This window comes from Heterodontus francisci, chromosome 10, assembly GCF_036365525.1.
Source record: "Heterodontus francisci isolate sHetFra1 chromosome 10, sHetFra1.hap1, whole genome shotgun sequence".
In the NCBI taxonomy this organism is placed as follows: Eukaryota; Metazoa; Chordata; class Chondrichthyes; order Heterodontiformes; family Heterodontidae; genus Heterodontus; species Heterodontus francisci.
The window spans coordinates 107,363,188-107,380,344 of NC_090380.1; the positions used below are offsets into that span (position 1 = coordinate 107,363,188).

The following is a 17,157-nucleotide window of genomic DNA, read 5'->3' on the forward strand; positions in this document are numbered from 1 at the left end:
CAGCGGGAGAGGTGAACGTTCCGAGAGCTCCAAAACAGTGCGAGAGGAGAGCGTTCCAAGAGCTTCAAAACAGAGTGAGAGGTGAACGTTCCGAGAGCTTCAGAATAGCAGGAGAGGAGAGCGTTCTGGGAGCTCCAAAACAGTGCGAGAGGTATGCGTTCCGAGAGCTTCAAAACAATGCAAGAGGAGAGCGTTCCGATGACTTCAAAACAGCGGGAGAGGAAATCGTTCCGTGAGCTTCAAAACAATGTGAGAGGAGAGCGTTCCGCGATCTTCTAAACAGCGGGAGAGGAGATCGTTCCAGAGCTACAAAACAAGGTGAGAGGAGAGCGTTCCGCGATCTTCCAAACACTGGGAGAGGAGAGCGGTCCAAGAGCGTCAAAACAGTGCGAGAGGAGAGCGTTCCGAGAGCTTCAAAACAGTGTGAGAGAAGAGCGTTCCGAGAGCTTCAAAACAGTGCGAGAGGAGAGCGGTCCGAGTACTTCAAAACAGCGGGAGAGGGGAGCATTGCGAGAGCTTCAAAACAGTGTGAGAGGAGAGCGTTCCGAGAAATTCAAAACAGCGGGAGAGGGGAGCATTGCGAGAGCTTCAAAACAGTGGGAGAGGAGAGCATTCCGAGTGCTTCAAAACAGTGGGAGAGGAGAGCGTTCCGGGAGCTTCAAAACAGAGCGAGAGGAGAGCGCTCCGCGATCTTCTAAACAGCGGGACAGGAGAGCGTTCCAAGTCCTTGAAAACAGTGCGAGACGAGAGCGTTCCGAGAGCTTCAAAACAGTGCGAGAGGAGAGCGTTCCGAGAGCTTCAAAACAGTGCGAGAGGAGAGCGTTCCGAGAGCTTCAAAACAGTGCGAGAAGAGAGCGTTCCGAGAACTTCAAAACAGTGCGAGACGAGAGCGTTCCGAGAACTTCAAAACAGTGCGAGAGGAGAGCGTTGCGAGAGCTTCAAAACAGTGCGAGACGAGAGCGTTCCGAGAACTTCAAAACAATGTGAGAGGAGAGCGTTCCGCGATCTTCTAAACAGCAGGAGAGGAGATCGTTCTGCGAGCTTCAAAACAGCGGGAGAGGAGAGCGTTCCGAGAGCTTCAAAACAGCGGGAGAGGAGAGCGTTCCGAGAGCTTCAAAACAGCGGGAGAGGTTAGCGTCCGAGAGCTTCAAAACAGTGCAAGCGGAGATCGTTCCGAGAGCTTCAAAACAGTGCGAGAGGAGAGCATTCCGAGAGCTTCAAAACAATGTGAGAGGCGAGCGTTCCGAGAGCTTCAAAACAGTGGGAGAGGAGAGCGTTCCAAGAGCTTCAAAACAGTGCAAGAGGAGGGCGTTCCGGGAGCTTGAAAACAGCGGGAGAGGAGAGCATTCCGAGAGCTTCAAAATAGCGGGAGAGGAGAGCGTTCCGGGAGCTCCAAAACAGTGCGAGAGGAGAGCGTTCCGAGAGCTTCAAAACAGAGTGAGAGGTGAACGTTCCGAGAGCTTCAGAATAGCAGGAGAGGAGAGCTTTCCGGGAGCTCCAAAACAGTGCGAGAGGTATGCGTTCCGAGAGCTTCAAAACAATGCGAGAGGAGAGCGTTCCGATGACTTCAAAACAGCGGGAGAGGAAATCGTTCCAGAGCTACAAAACAAGGTGAGAGGAGAGCGTTCCGCGATCTTCCAAACACTGGGAGAGGAGAGCGGTCCAAGATCGTCAAAACAGTGCGAGAGGAGAGCGTTCCGAGAGCTTCAAAACAGTGTGAGAGAAGAGCGTTCCGAGAGCTTCAAAACAGTGCGAGAGGAGAGCGGTCCGAGTACTACAAAACAGCGGGAGAGGGGAGCATTGCGAGAGCTTCAAAACAGTGTGAGAGGAGAGCGTTCCGAGAAATTCAAAACAGCGGGAGAGGGGAGCATTGCGAGAGCTTCAAAACAGTGGGAGAGGAGAGCATTCCGAGTGCTTCAAAACAGTGGGAGAGGAGAGCGTTCCGGGAGCTTCAAAACAGAGCGAGAGGAGAGCGCTCCGCGATCTTCTAAACAGCGGGACAGGAGAGCGTTCCAAGTCCTTGAAAACAGTGCGAGACGAGAGCGTTCCGAGAGCTTCAAAACAGTGCGAGAGGAGAGCGTTCCGAGAGCTTCAAAACAGTGCGAGAAGAGAGCGTTCCGAGAACTTCAAAACAGTGCGAGACGAGAGCGTTCCGAGAACTTCAAAACAGTGCGAGAGGAGAGCGTTGCGAGAGCTTCAAAACAGTGCGAGAGGAGATCTTTCCAAGAGCTTCAAAACAATGTGAGAGGAGAGCGTTCCGCGATCTTCTAAACAGCAGGAGAGGAGATCGTTCCGCGAGCTTCAAAACAGCGGGAGAGGAGAGCGTTCCGAGAGCTTCAAAACAGCGGGAGAGGAGAGCGTTCCGAGAGCTTCAAAACAGCGGGAGAGGTTAGCGTCCGAGAGCTTCAAAACAGTGCAAGCGGAGATCGTTCCGAGAGCTTCAAAACAGTGCGAGAGGAGAGCGTTCCGAGAGCTTCAAAACAATGTGAGAGGAGAGCGTTCCGAGAGCTTCAAAACAGCGGGAGAGGAGATCGTTCCGAGAGCTTCAAAACAATGTGAGAGGAGAGCGTTCCGCGATCTTCTAAACAGAGCGAGAGGCGAGCGTTCCGAGAGCTTCAAAACAGTGGGAGAGGAGAGCGTTCCAAGAGCTTCAAAACAGTGCAAGAGGAGGGCGTTCTGGGAGCTTCAAAACAGCGGGAGAGGAGAGCATTCCGAGAGCTTCAAAATAGCGGGAGAGAAGAGCGTTCCGGGAGCTCCAAAACAGTGCGAGAGGAGAGCGTTCCGAGAGCTTCAAAACAGAGTGAGAGGTGAACGTTCCGAGAGCTTCAGAATAGCAGGAGAGGAGAGCTTTCCGGGAGCTCCAAAACAGTGCGAGAGGTATGCATTCCGAGAGCTTCAAAACAATGCGAGAGGAGAGCGTTCCGATGACTTCAAAACAGCGAGAGAGGAAATCGTTCCAGAGCTACAAAACAAGGTGAGAGGAGAGCGTTCCGCGATCTTCCAAACACTGGGAGAGGAGAGCGGTCCAAGAGCGTCAAAACAGTGCGAGAGGAGAGCGTTCCGAGAGCTTCAAAACAGTGTGAGAGAAGAGCGTTCCGAGAGCTTCAAAACAGTGCGAGAGGAGAGCGGTCCGAGTACTTCAAAACAGCGGGAGAGGGGAGCATTGCGAGAGCTTCAAAACAGTGTGAGAGGAGAGCGTTCCGAGAAATTCAAAACAGCGGGAGAGGGGAGCATTGCGAGAGCTTCAAAACAGTGGGAGAGGAGAGCATTCCGAGTGCTTCAAAACAGTGGGAGAGGAGAGCGTTCCGGGAGCTTCAAAACAGAGCGAGAGGAGAGCGCTCCGCGATCTTCTAAACAGCGGGACAGGAGAGCGTTCCAAGTCCTTGAAAACAGTGCGAGACGAGAGCGTTCCGAGAGCTTCAAAACAGTGCGAGAGGAGAGCGTTCCGAGAGCTTCAAAACAGTGCGAGAAGAGAGCGTTCCGAGAACTTCAAAACAGTGCGAGACGAGAGCGTTCCGAGAACTTCAAAACAGTGCGAGAGGAGAGCGTTGCGAGAGCTTCAAAACAGTGCGAGAGGAGATCTTTCCAAGAGCTTCAAAACAATGTGAGAGGAGAGCGTTCCGCGATCTTCTAAACAGCAGGAGAGGAGATCGTTCCGCGAGCTTCAAAACAGCGGGAGAGGAGAGCGTTCCGAGAGCTTCAAAACAGCGGGAGAGGAGAGCGTTCCGAGAGCTTCAAAACAGCGGGAGAGGTTAGCGTCCGAGAGCTTCAAAACAGTGCAAGCGGAGATCGTTCCGAGAGCTTCAAAACAGTGCGAGAGGAGAGCGTTCCGAGAGCTTCAAAACAATGTGAGAGGAGAGCGTTCCGAGAGCTTCAAAACAGCGGGAGAGGAGATCGTTCCGAGAGCTTCAAAACAATGTGAGAGGAGAGCGTTCCGCGATCTTCTAAACAGAGCGAGAGGCGAGCGTTCCGAGAGCTTCAAAACAGTGGGAGAGGAGAGCGTTCCAAGAGCTTCAAAACAGTGCAAGAGGAGGGCGTTCCGGGAGCTTCAAAACAGCGGGAGAGGAGAGCATTCCGAGAGCTTCAAAATAGCGGGAGAGGAGAGCGTTCCGGGAGCTCCAAAACAGAGTGAGAGGTGAACGTTCCGAGAGCTTCAGAATAGCAGGAGAGGAGAGCTTTCCGGGAGCTCCAAAACAGTGCGAGAGGTATGCGTTCCGAGAGCTTCAAAACAATGCGAGAGGAGAGCGTTCCGATGACTTCAAAACAGCGGGAGAGGAAATCGTTCCGAGAGCTTCAAAACAATGTGAGAGGAGAGCGTTCCGCGATCTTCTAAACAGCGGGAGAGGAGATCGTTCCGAGAGCTACAAAACAAGGTGAGAGGAGAGCGTTCCGCGATCTTCCAAACACTGGGAGAGGAGAGCGGTCCAAGAGCGTCAAAACAGTGCGAGAGGAGAGCGTTCCGAGAGCTTCAAAACAGTGTGAGAGAAGAGCGTTCCGAGAGCTTCAAAACAGTGCGAGAGGAGAGCGTTCCGAGTCCTTCAAAACATCGGGAGAGGGGAGCATTGCGAGAGCTTCAAAACAGTGTGAGAGGAGAGCGTTCCGAGAGCTTCAAAACAGCGGGAGAGGTTAGCGTCCGAGAGCTTCAAAACAGTGCAAGCGGAGATCGTTCCGAGAGCTTCAAAACAGTGCGAGAGGAGAGCGTTCCGAGAGCTTCAAAACAATGTGAGAGGAGAGCGTTCCGAGAGCTTCAAAACAGCGGGAGAGGAGATCGTTCCGAGAGCTTCAAAACAATGTGAGAGGAGAGCGTTCCGCGATCTTCGAAACAGCGGGAGAGGAGATCGTTCCGAGAGCTTCAAAACAATGTGAGAGGAGAGCGTTCCGCGATCTTCTAAACAGAGCGAGAGGCGAGCGTTCCGAGAGCTTCAAAACAGTGGGAGAGGAGAGCGTTCCAAGAGCTTCAAAACAGTGCAAGAGGAGGGCGTTCCGGGAGCTTCAAAACAGCGGGAGAGGAGAGCATTCCGAGAGCTTCAAAATAGCGGGAGAGGAGAGCGTTCCGGGAGCTCCAAAACAGTGCGAGAGGAGAGCGTTCCGAGAGCTTCAAAACAGAGTGAGAGGTGAACGTTCCGAGAGCTTCAGAATAGCAGGAGAGGAGAGCATTCCGGGAGCTCCAAAACAGTGCGAGAGGTATGCGTTCCGAGAGCTTCAAAACAATGCGAGAGGAGAGCGTTCCGATGACTTCAAAACAGCGGGAGAGGAAATCGTTCCGAGAGCTTCAAAACAATGTGAGAGGAGAGCGTTCCGCGATCTTCTAAACAGTGGGAGAGGAGATCGTTCCGAGAGCTACAAAACAAGGTGAGAGGAGAGCGTTCCGTGATCTTCCAAACACTGGGAGAGGAGAGCGGTCCAAGAGCGTCAAAACAGTGCGAGAGGAGAGCGTTCCGAGAGCTTCAAAACAGTGTGAGAGAAGAGCGTTCCGAGAGCTTCAAAACAGTGCGAGAGGACAGCGTTCCGAGTACTTCAAAACAGCGGGAGAGGGGAGCATTGCGAGAGCTTCAAAACAGTGTGAGAGGAGAGCGTTCCGAGAAATTCAAAACAGCGGGAGAGGGGAGCATTGCGAGAGCTTCAAAACAGTGGGAGAGGAGAGCATTCCGAGTGCTTCAAAACAGTGGGAGAGGAGAGTGTTCCGGGAGCTTCAAAACAGAGCGAGAGGAGAGCGCTCCGCGATCTTCTAAACAGCGGGACAGGAGAGCGTTCCAAGTCCTTGAAAACAGTGCGAGACGAGAGCGTTCCGAGAGCTTCAAAACAGTGCGAGAGGAGAGCTTTCCGAGAGCTTCAAAACAGTGCGAGAGGAGAGCGTTGCGAGAGCTTCAAAAAAGTGCGAGAGGAGATCTTTCCAAGAGCTTCCAAACAATGTGAGAGGAGAGCGTTCCGCGATCTTCTAAACAGCAGGAGAGGAGATCGTTCCGCGAGCTTCAAAACAGCGGGAGAGGAGAGCGTTCCGAGAGCTTCAAAACAGCGGGAGAGGAGAGCGTTCCGCGAGCTTCAAAACAGCGGGAGAGGAGAGCATTCCGAGAGCTTCAAAATAGCGGGAGAGGAGAGCGTTCCGGGAGCTCCAAAACAGTGCGAGAGGAGAGCGGTCCGAGAGCTTCAAAACAGAGTGAGAGGTGAACGTTCCGAGAGCTTCAGAATAGCAGGAGAGGAGAGCATTCCGGGAGCTCCAAAACAGTGCGAGAGGTATGCGTTCCGAGAGCTTCAAAACAATGCGAGAGGAGAGCGTTCCGATGACTTCAAAACAGCGGGAGAGGAAATCGTTCCGAGAGCTTCAAAACAATGTGAGAGGAGAGCGTTCCGCGATCTTCTAAACAGCGGGAGAGGAGATCGTTCCGAGAGCTACAAAACAAGGTGAGAGGAGAGCGTTCCGTGATCTTCCAAACACTGGGAGAGGAGAGCGGTCCAAGAGCGTCAAAACAGTGCGAGAGGAGAGCGTTCCGAGAGCTTCAAAACAGTGTGAGAGAAGAGCGTTCCGAGAGCTTCAAAACAGTGCGAGAGGACAGCGTTCCGAGTACTTCAAAACAGCGGGAGAGGGGAGCATTGCGAGAGCTTCAAAACAGTGTGAGAGGAGAGCGTTCCGAGAAATTCAAAACAGCGGGAGAGGGGAGCATTGCGAGAGCTTCAAAACAGTGGGAGAGGAGAGCATTCCGAGTGCTTCAAAACAGTGGGAGAGGAGAGTGTTCCGGGAGCTTCAAAACAGAGCGAGAGGAGAGCGCTCCGCGATCTTCTAAACAGCGGGACAGGAGAGCGTTCCAAGTCCTTGAAAACAGTGCGAGACGAGAGCGTTCCGAGAGCTTCAAAACAGTGCGAGAGGAGAGCTTTCCGAGAGCTTCAAAACAGTGCGAGAGGAGAGCGTTGCGAGAGCTTCAAAAAAGTGCGAGAGGAGATCTTTCCAAGAGCTTCAAAACAATGTGAGAGGAGAGCGTTCCGCGATCTTCTAAACAGCAGGAGAGGAGATCGTTCCGCGAGCTTCAAAACAGCGGGAGAGGAGAGCGTTCCGAGAGCTTCAAAACAGCGGGAGAGGAGAGCGTTCCGAGAGCTTCAAAACAGCGGGAGAGGTTAGCGTCCGAGAGCTTCAAAACAGTGCAAGCGGAGATCGTTCCGAGAGCTTCAAAACAGTGCGAGAGGAGAGCGTTCCGAGAGCTTCAAAACAATGTGAGAGGAGAGCGTTCTGAGAGCTTCAAAACAGCGGGAGAGGAGATCGTTCCGAGAGCTTCAAAACAATGTGAGAGGAGAGCGTTCCGCGATCTTCGAAACAGCGGGAGAGGAGATCGTTCCGAGAGCTTCAAAACAATGTGAGAGGAGAGCGTTCCGCGATCTTCCAAACAGAGCGAGAGGCGAGCGTTCCGAGAGCTTCAAAACAGTGGGAGAGGAGAGCGTTCCAAGAGCTTCAAAACAGTGCAAGAGGAGGGCGTTCCGGGAGCTTCAAAACAGCGGGAGAGGAGAGCATTCCGAGAGCTTCAAAACAGCGGGAGAGGAGAGCGTTCCGGGAGCTTCAAAACAGCGGGAGAGGAGAGCGTTCCAAGAGCTTCAAAACAGCGAGAGAGGAGAGCGTTCCGGGAGCTTCAAAACAGCGGGAGAGGAGAGCGTACCGAGAGCTTCAAAACAGCGGGAGAGGAGAGCGTTCCGGGAGCACCAAAACAGTGCGTGAGGAGTGCGTTCCGAGAGCTTCAAAACAGTGCGAGAGGAGAGCGTTCCGAGAGCTTCAAAACAGTGTGAGAGGAGAGCGTACCGAGAGCTTCAAAACAGCGGGAGAGGAGAGCGTTCCGGGAGCTCCAAAACAGTGTGAGAGGAGTGCGTTCCGAGAGCTTCAAATCAGTGTGAGAGAAGAGCGTTCCGAGAGCTTCAAAACAGTGTGAGAGTAGAGCGTTCCGAGAACTTCAAAACAGCGGGAGAGGAGAGCGTTCCGGGAGCTTCAAAACAGAGCGAGAGGAGAGCGTTCCGCGATCTTCTAAACAGCGGGACAGGAGAGCGTTCCAAGTGCTTCAAAACAGTGCGAGAGAAGAGCGTTCTGAGAGCTTCAAAACAGTGCGAGAGGAGAGCGTTCCGAGAACTTCAAAACAGTGTGAGAGGAGATCGTTCCGAGAACTTCAAAACAGTGCGAGAGGAGAGCGTTCCGAGAGCTTCAAAACAGCAGGAGAGCAGATGCTTCCAAGAGCTTCAAAACAATGTGAGAGGAGAGCGTTCCGCAATCTTCTAAACAGCGGGAGAGGAGATCGTTCCACGAGCTTCAAAACAGCGGGAGAGGAGATCGTTCCGAGAGCTTCAAAACAGCGGGAGAGTTTAGCGTCCGAGAGCTTCAAAACAGTGCAAGCGGAGATCGTTCCGAGAGCTTCAAAAGAGTGCGAGAGGAGAGCGTTCCGAGAGCTTCAAAACAGCGGGAGAGGAGATCGTTCCAAGAGCTTCAAAACAATGTGAGAGGAGAGCGTTCCGCGATCTTCGAAACAGCGGGAGAGGAGATCGTTCCGAGAGCTTCAAAACAAGGTGAGTGGAGAGCGTTCCGCGATCTTCCAAACAGTGCAAGAGGAGGGCGTTCCGGGAACTTCAGAACACGGGAGAGGAGATCGTTCCGCGATCTTCTAAGCAGCGGGAGAGGAGATCGTTCCGAGAGCTTCAAAACAATGTGAGAGGAGAGCGTTCCGCGATCTTCTAAACAGTGGGAGAGGAGAGCGTTCCAAGAGCTTCAAAACAATGTGAGAGGGGAGCGTTCCGCGATCTTCTAAGCAGCGGGAGAGGAGATCGTTCCGAGAGCTTCAAAACAATGTGAGAGGAGAGCGTTCCGCGATCTTCTAAACAGCGGGAGAGGCGAGCGTTCCGGGAGCTTCAAAACAGCGGGAGAGGAGAGCGTTCCGAGAGCTTCAAAACAGCGGGAGAGGAGAGCGTTCCGGGAGCTTCAAAACAGCGGGAGAGGAGAGCGTTCCGAGAGCTTCAAAACTGTGCGAGAGGAGTGCGTTCCGAGAGCTTCAACACAGCGGCAGAGGAGTGCGTTCCGGGAGCACCAAAGCAGAGCGAGCGGAGAGCGTTCCGGGAGCTTCAAAACAGGGCGAAAGGAGAGCGTTCCGAGAACTTCCAAAGAGTGCGAGAGGAGAGCATTCCGAGAGCTTCTAAACAGTGCGAGAGGAGAGCGTTCCGAGAGCTTCAAAACAGCGGGAGAGGAGAGCGTTCCGAGAGCTTCAAAACAGAGTGAGAGGAGAGAGTTCCGAGAGCTTCAAAACAATGTGAGAGGAGAGCGTTCCGCGATCTTCTAAATGGCGGGAGAGGAGAGTGTTCTGAGAGCTTGAAAACAGCGGGAGAGGAGAGCATTCCGTGAGCTTCAAAACAGCGGGAAAGGAGAGCGTTCCAAGTGCTTCAAAACAGTGCGAGAGGAGAGCGTTCCGAGAACTTCAAAACAGCGGGAGAGGAGAGCTTTCCGAGAACTTCAAAACAGTGGGAGAGGAGAGCGTTCCAAGAGCTTCAAAACAGTGCAAGTGGATGGCGTTCCGGGAGCTTCAAAACAGCGGGAGAGGTGAACGTTCCGAGAGCTTCAAAATAGCGGGAGAGGAGAGCGTTCCGAGAGCTTCAAAACAGCGGGAGAGGAGAGCTTTCCGAGAACTTCAAAACAGTGGGAGAGGAGAGCGTTCCAAGAGCTTCAAAACAGTGCAAGTGGATGGCATTCCGGGAGCTTCAAAACAGCGGGAGAGGTGAACGTTCCGAGAGCTTCAAAATAGCGGGAGAGGAGAGCGTTCCGGGAGCTCCAAAACAGTGCGAGAGGAGAGCGTTCCGAGAGCTTCAAAACAGAGTGAGAGGTGAACGTTCCGAGAGCTTCAGAATAGCGGGAGAGGAGAGCGTTCCGAGAGCTTCAAAACAGCGGGAGAGGAGAGCGTTCCGAGAGCTTCAAAACAGCGGGAGAGGTTAGCATCCGAGAGCTTCAAAACAGTGCAAGCGGAGATCGTTCCGAGAGCTTCAAAACAGTGCGAGAGGAGAGCGTTCCGAGAGCTTCAAAACAATGTGAGAGGAGAGCGTTCCGAGAGCTTCAAAACAGCGGGAGAGGAGATCGTTCCGAGAGCTTCAAAACAATGTGAGAGGAGAGCGTTCCGAGAGCTTCAAAACGGTGGGAGAGGAGAGCATTCCGAGTGCTTCAAAACAGTGGGAGAGGAGAGCGTTCCGCGATCTTCTAAACAGCGGGACAGGAGAGCGTTCCAAGTGCTTCAAAACAGTGCGAGAGAAGAGCGTTCCGAGAGCTTCAAAACAGTGTGAGAGGAGAGCGTTCCGAGAACTTCAAAACAGTGCGAGAGGAGAGCGTTCCGAGAGCTTCAAAACAGCAGGAGAGCAGATGCTTCCAAGAGCTTCAAAACAATGTGAGAGGAGAGCGTTCCGCAATCTTCTAAACAGCGGGAGAGGAGATCGTTCCACGAGCTTCAAAACAGCGGGAGAGGAGATCGTTCCGAGAGCTTCAAAACAGCGGGAGAGTTTAGCGTCTGAGAGCTTCAAAACAGTGCAAGCGGAGATCGTTCCGAGAGCTTCAAAAGAGTGCGAGAGGAGAGCGTTCCGAGAGCTTCAAAACAGCGGGAGAGGAGATCGTTCCAAGAGCTTCAAAACAGTGTGAGAGGAGAGCGTTCCGCGATCTTCGAAACAGCGGGAGAGGAGATCGTTCCGAGAGCTTCAAAACAAGGTGAGAGGAGAGCGTTCCGCGATCTTCCAAACAGTGCAAGAGGAGGGCGTTCCGGGAGCTTCTGAACACAGGAGAGGAGATCGTTCCGCGATCTTCTAAGCAGCGGGAGAGGAGATCGTTCCGAGAGCTTCAAAACAATGTGAGAGGAGAGCGTTCCGCGATCTTCTAAACAGTGGGAGAGGAGAGCGTTCCAAGAGCTTCAAAACAATGTGAGAGGGGAGCGTTCCGCGATCTTCTAAGCAGCGGGAGAGGAGATCGTTCCGAGAGCTTCAAAACAATGTGAGAGGAGAGCGTTCCGCGATCTTCTAAACAGCGGGAGAGGCGAGCGTTCCGGGAGCTTCAAAACAGCGGGAGAGGAGAGCGTTCCGAGAGCTTCAAAACAGCGGGAGAGGAGAGCGTTCCGAGAGCTTCAAAACTGTGCGAGAGGAGTGCGTTCCGAGAGCTTCAACACAGCGGCAGAGGAGTGCGTTCCGGGAGCACCAAAGCAGAGCGAGCGGAGAGCGTTCCGGGAGCTTCAAAACAGGGCGAAAGGAGAGCGTTCCGAGAACTTCAAAAGAGTGCGAGAGGAGAGCATTCCGAGAGCTTCTAAACAGTGCGAGAGGAGAGCGTTCCGAGAGCTTCAAAACAGCGGGAGAGGAGAGCGTTCCGAGAGCTTCAAAACAGAGTGAGAGGAGAGAGTTCCGAGACCTTCAAAACAGCGGGAGAGGAGAGCGTTCCGAGAGCTTCAAAACAATGTGAGAGGAGAGCGTTCCGCGATCTTCTAAATGGCGGGAGAGGAGAGGGTTCCGAGAGCTTCAAAACAGCGGGAGAGGATAGCGTTCCGAGAACTTCAAAACAGCAGGAGAGTAGAGCGTTCCGAGAGCTTCAAAACAGTGCAAGAGGATTGCGATCCAAGAGCTTCGAAACAGCGGGAGAGCAGTGCGTTCCGAGAGCTTCAAAACAGCGGGAAAGGAGAGCATTGCGAGAGCTCAAAAACAGCGGGAGAGGAGAGCGTTCCGAGAGCTTCAAAACAGCGGGAGAGGAGAGTGTTCTGAGAGCTTTAAAACAGCGGGAGAGGAGAGCATTCCGTGAGCTTCAAAACAGCGGGAAAGGAGAGCGTTCCAAGTGCTTCAAAACAGTGCGAGAGGAGAGCGTTCCGAGAGCTTCAAAACAGCGGGTGAGGAGAGCATTCCGGGAGCTTCAAAACAGCAGGAGAGGAGAGCGTTCCGAGAGCTTCAAAACAGCGGGAGAGGAGAGAGTTCCGAGAGCTTCAAAACAGTGGGAGAGGAGAGCGTTCCGAGAGCTTCAAAACAGTGCGAGAGGAGAGCGTTCCGAGAGCTTCTAAACAGCGGGAGAGGAGAGCGTTCCGAAAGCTTCAAAACAATGTGAGAGGAGAGCGTTCCGCGATCTTCGAAACAGCGGGAGAGGAGAGCGTTCCGAGAGCATCAAAACAGCGGGTGAGGATAGCGTTCCGAGAGCTTCAAAACAGTGCGAGAGGAGAGCGTTCCGAGAGCTTCAAAACAGTGCGAGAGGAGAGCATTCCGAGAGCTTCAAAACAGCGGGAGAGGAGAGCGTTCCGAGAGCTTCAAAACAGAGCGAGAGGAGAGCGTTCCGCGATCTTCTAAACGGCGGGAGAGGAGAGGGTTCCGAGAGCTTCAAAACAGCGGGTGAGGATAGCGTTCCGAGAACTTCAAAACAGCAGGAGAGGAGAGCGTTCCGAGAGCTTCAAAACAGTGCAAGAGGATTGCGATCCAAGAGCTTCAAAACAGCGGGAGAGGTGAACGTTCCGAGAGCTTCAAAATAGCGGGAGAGGAGAGCGTTCCGAGAGCTTCAAAACAGCGGGAGAGGAGAGCTTTCCGAGAACTTCAAAACAGTGGGAGAGGAGAGCGTTCCAAGAGCTTCAAAACAGTGCAAGTGGACGGCATTCCGGGAGCTTCAAAACAGCGGGAGAGGTGAACGTTCCGAGAGCTTCAAAATAGCGGGAGAGGAGAGCGTTCCGGGAGCTCCAAAACAGTGCGAGAGGAGAGCGTTCCGAGAGCTTCAAAACAGAGTGAGAGGTGAACGTTCCGAGAGCTTCAGAATAGCGGGAGAGGAGAGCGTTCCGGGAGCTCCAAAACAGTGCGAGAGATATGCGTTCCGAGAGCTTCAAAACAATGTGAGAGGAGAGCGTTCCGCGATCTTCAAAACAGCGGGAGAGGAGATCGTTCCGAGAGCTTCAAAACAAGGTGAGAGGAGAGCGTTCCGTGATCTTCTAAACAGCGGGAGAGGGGATCGTTCCAAGAGCTTCAAAACAATGTGAGAGGAGAGCGTTCCGCGATCTTCTAAACAGAGCGAGAGGAGAGCGTTCCGAGAGCTTCAAAACAGCGGGTGAGTGGAGCGTTCCGCGAGCTTCAAAACAGTGCAAGAGGAGGGCGTTCCGGGAGCTTCAGCACACGGGAGAGGAGAGCGTTCCAAGAGCTTCAAAACAATGTGAGAGGGGAGCGTTCCGCGATCTTCTAACCAGCGGGAGAAGAGATCATTCCGAGAGCTTCAAAACAATGTGAGAGGAGAGCGTTCCGCGATCTTCTAAACAGCGGGAGAGGAGAGCGTTCCGAGAGCTTCAAAACAGTGGGAGAGGAGAGCGTTCCGGGAGCTTCAAAACAGCGGGAGAGGAGAGCGTTCCGAGAGCTTCAAAACAGCGGGTGAGGAGAGCATTCCGGGAGCTTCAAAACAGCAGGAGAGGAGAGCGTTCCGAGAGCTTCAAAACAGCGGGAGAGGAGAGAGTTCCGAGAGCTTCAAAACAGTGCGAGAGGAGAGCGTTCCGAGAACTTCAAAACAGTGGGAGAGGAGAGCGTTCCGAGAGCTTCAAAACAGTGCGAGAGGAGAGCGTTCCGAGAGCTTCTAAACAGCGGGAGAGGAGAGCGTTCCGAAAGCTTCAAAACAATGTGAGAGGAGAGCGTTCCGCGATCTTTTAAATAGCGGGAGAGGAGAGGGTTCCGAGAGCTTCAAAACAGCGGGTGAGGATAGCGTTCCGAGAGCTTCAAAACAGTGCGAGAGGAGAGCGTTCCGAGAGCTTCAAAACAGTGCGACAGGAGAGCATTCCGAGAGCTTCAAAACAGCAGGAGAGGAGAGCGTTCCGAGAGCTTCAAAACAGTGCAAGAGGATTGTGATCCAAGAGCTTCAAAACAGCGGGAGAGCAGAGCGTTCCGAGAGCTTCAAAACAGCGGGAGAGGAGAGCGTTCCGTGATCTTCAAAGCAGTGGGAGAGGAGAGCGTTCCAAGAGCTTCAAAACAATGTGAGAGGGGAGTGTTCCGCGATCTTCTAAGCAGCGGGAGAGGAGATCGTTCCGAGAGCTTCAAAACAATGTGAGAGGAGAGCGTTCCGCGATCTTCTAAACAGCGGGAGAGGCGAGCGTTCCGGGAGCTTCAAAACAGCGGGAGAGGAGAGCGTTCCGAGAGCTTCAAAACAGCGGGAGAGGAGAGCGTTCCGGGAGCTTCAAAACAGCGGGAGAGGAGAGCGTTCCGAGAGCTTCAAAACTGTGCGGGAGGAGTGCGTTCCGAGAGCTTCAACACAGCGGCAGAGGAGTGCGTTCCGGGAGCACCAAAGCAGAGCGAGCAGAGAGCGTTCCGGGAGCTTCAAAACAGGGCGAAAGGAGAGCGTTCCGAGAACTTCAAAAGAGTGCGAGAGGAGAGCATTCCGAGAGCTTCTAAACAGTGCGAGAGGAGAGCGTTCCGAGAGCTTCAAATCAGCGGGAGAGGAGAGCGTTCCGAGAGCTTCAAAACAGAGTGAGAGGAGAGAGTTCCGAGAGCTTCAAAACAGCGGGAGAGGAGAGCGTTCCGAGAGCTTCAAAACAATGTGAGAGGAGAGCGTTCCGCGATCTTCTAAATGGCGGGAGAGGAGAGGGTTCCGAGAGCTTCAAAACAGCGGGAGAGGATAGCGTTCCGAGAACTTCAAAACAGCAGGAGAGTAGAGCGTTCCGAGAGCTTCAAAACAGTGCAAGAGGATTGCGATCCAAGAGCTTCGAAACAGCGGGAGAGCAGAGCGTTCCGAGAGCTTCAAAACAGCGGGAAAGGAGAGCATTGCGAGAGCTCCAAAACAGCGGGAGAGGAGAGCGTTCCGAGAGCTTCAAAACAGCGGGAGAGGAGAGTGTTCTGAGAGCTTTAAAACAGCGGGAGAGGAGAGCATTCCGTGAGCTTCAAAACAGCGGGAAAGGAGAGCGTTCCAAGTGCTTCAAAACAGTGCGAGAGGAGAGCGTTCCGAGAGCTTCAAAACAGCGGGTGAGTAGAGCATTCCGGGAGCTTCAAAACAGCAGGAGAGGAGAGCGTTCCGAGAGCTTCAAAACAGCGGGAGAGGAGAGAGTTCCGAGAGCTTCAAAACAGTGCGAGAGGAGAGCGTTCCGAGAACTTCAAAACAGTGGGAGAGGAGAGCGTTCCGAGAGCTTCAAAACAGTGCGAGAGGAGAGCGTTCCGAGAGCTTCTAAACAGCGGGAGAGGAGAGCGTTCCGAAAGCTTCAAAACAATGTGAGAGGAGAGCGTTCCGCGATCTTCTAAACAGAGGGAAAGGAGAGGGTTCCGAGAGCTTCAAAACAGCGGGTGAGGATAGCGTTCCGAGAGCTTCAAAACAGTGCGAGAGGAGAGCGTTCCGAGAGCTTCAAAACAGTGCGAGAGGAGAGCATTCCGAGAGCTTCAAAACAGCGGGAGAGGAGAGCGTTCCGAGAGCTTCAAAACAGAGCGAGAGGAGAGCGTTCCGCGATCTTCTAAACGGCGGGAGAGGAGAGGGTTCCAAGAGCTTCAAAACAGCGGGTGAGGATAGCGTTCCGAGAACTTCAAAACAGCAGGAGAGGAGATCGTTCCGAGAGCTTCAAAACAAGGTGAGAGGAGAGCGTTCCGTGATCTTCTAAACAGCGGGAGAGGGGATCGTTTCAAGAGCTTCAAAACAATGTGAGAGGAGAGCGTTCCGCGATCTTCTAAACAGAGCGAGAGGAGAGCGTTCCGAGAGCTTCAAAACAGCGGGTGAGTTGTGCGTTCCGCGAGCTTCAAAACAGTGCAAGAGGAGGGCGTTCCGGGAGCTTCAGCACACGGGAGAGGAGAGCGTTCCAAGAGCTTCAAAACAATGTGAGAGGGGAGCGTTCCGCGATCTTCTAACCAGCGGGAGAAGAGATCGTTCCGAGAGCTTCAAAACAATGTGAGAGGAGAGCGTTCCGCGATCTTCTAAACAGCGGGAGAGGAGAGCGTTCCGAGAGCTTCAAAACAGTGGGAGAGGAGAGCGTTCCGGGAGCTTCAAAACAGCGGGAGAGGAGAGCGTTCCGAGAGCTTCAAAACAGCGGGTGAGGAGAGCATTCCGGGAGCTTCAAAACAGCAGGAGAGGAGAGCGTTCCGAGAGCTTCAAAACAGCGGGAGAGGAGAGTGTTCTGAGAGCTTTAAAACAGCGGGAGAGGAGAGCATTCCGTGAGCTTCAAAACAGCGGGAAAGGAGAGCATTCCAAGTGCTTCAAAACAGTGCGAGAGGAGAGCGTTCCGAGAGCTTCAAAACAGCGGGTGAGGAGAGCATTCCGGGAGCTTCAAAACAGCAGGAGAGGAGAGCGTTCCGAGAGCTTCAAAACAGCGGGAGAGGAGAGAGTTCCGAGAGCTTCAAAACAGTGCGAGAGGAGAGCGTTCCGAGAACTTCAAAACAGTGGGAGAGGAGAGCGTTCCGAGAGCTTCAAAACAGTGCGAGAGGAGAGCATTCCGAGAGCTTCTAAACAGCGGGAGAGGAGAGCGTTCCGAAAGCTTCAAAACAATGTGAGAGGAGAGCGTTCCGCGATCTTCTAAACAGCGGGAGAGGAGAGGGTTCCGAGAGCTTCAAAACAGCGGGTGAGGATAGCGTTCCGAGAGCTTCAAAACAGTGCGAGAGGAGAGCGTTCCGAGAGCTTCAAAACAGTGCGAGAGGAGAGCATTCCGAGAGCTTCAAAACAGCAGGAGAGGAGAGCATTCCGAGAGCTTCAAAACAGTGCGAGAGGAGAGCGTTCCGAGAGCTTCAAAACAGTGCGAGAGGAGAGCATTCCGAGAGCTTCAAAACAGCAGGAGAGGAGAGCATTCCGAGAGCTTCAAAACAGCCGGAGAGCAGAGCGTTCCGAGAGCTTCAAAACAGCGGGAGAGGAGAGCGTTCCGTGATCTTCAAAACAGTGGGAGAGGAGAGCATTCCAAGAGCTTCAAAACAATGTGAGAGGGGAGCGTTCCGCGATCTTCTAAGCAGCGGGAGAGGAGATCGTTCCGAGAGCTTCAAAACAATGTGAGAGGAGAGCGTTCCGCGATCTTCTAAACAGCGGGAGAGGCGAGCGTTCCGGGAGCTTCAAAACAGCGGGAGAGGAGAGCGTTCCGAGAGCTTCAAAACAGCGGGAGAGGAGAGCGTTCCGGGAGCTTCAAAACAGCGGGAGAGGAGAGCGTTCCGAGAGCTTCAAAACTGTGCGAGAGGAGTGCGTTCCGAGAGCTTCAACACAGCGGCAGAGGAGTGCGTTCC

The 17,157-nt window shown here is 53.5% G+C and overlaps 1 protein-coding gene across 1 annotated transcript; it reads left to right on the forward strand.

Moving 5' to 3' along the window:
* The first annotated feature begins 153 nt into the window (after positions 1 to 153).
* LOC137374232 (trichohyalin-like) lies at positions 154 to 14,852 on the forward strand. Its single transcript, XM_068040019.1, has 10 exons — positions 154 to 232; positions 284 to 806; positions 1,251 to 2,099; positions 2,590 to 3,427; positions 5,317 to 5,805; positions 6,367 to 6,855; positions 8,570 to 8,674; positions 10,737 to 10,841; positions 11,541 to 11,769; positions 14,677 to 14,852. The coding sequence occupies exons 1-10, from the start codon at positions 154 to 156 to the stop codon at positions 14,850 to 14,852; spliced, it is 3,882 nt and encodes a 1,293-aa protein (XP_067896120.1).
* Positions 14,853 to 17,157: the final 2,305 nt, after the last annotated feature.

Bases quoted from the DNA above. Each gene is read 5' to 3' on its own strand.
- LOC137374232 (XM_068040019.1), top strand. From the start codon at position 154: ATGCGTTCCGAGAGCTTCAAAACAATGCAAGAGGAGAGCGTTCCGATG. The intron at 3,428-5,316 runs GTGCGAGAGGAG...TCTTCTAAACAG, and splicing joins GTTCCGAGAGCTTCAAAACA to TGGGAGAGGAGATCGTTCCG. The intron at 10,842-11,540 runs GTGAGAGGAGAG...ACTTCAAAACAG, and splicing joins TCCGAGAGCTTCAAAACAAT to CAGGAGAGTAGAGCGTTCCG.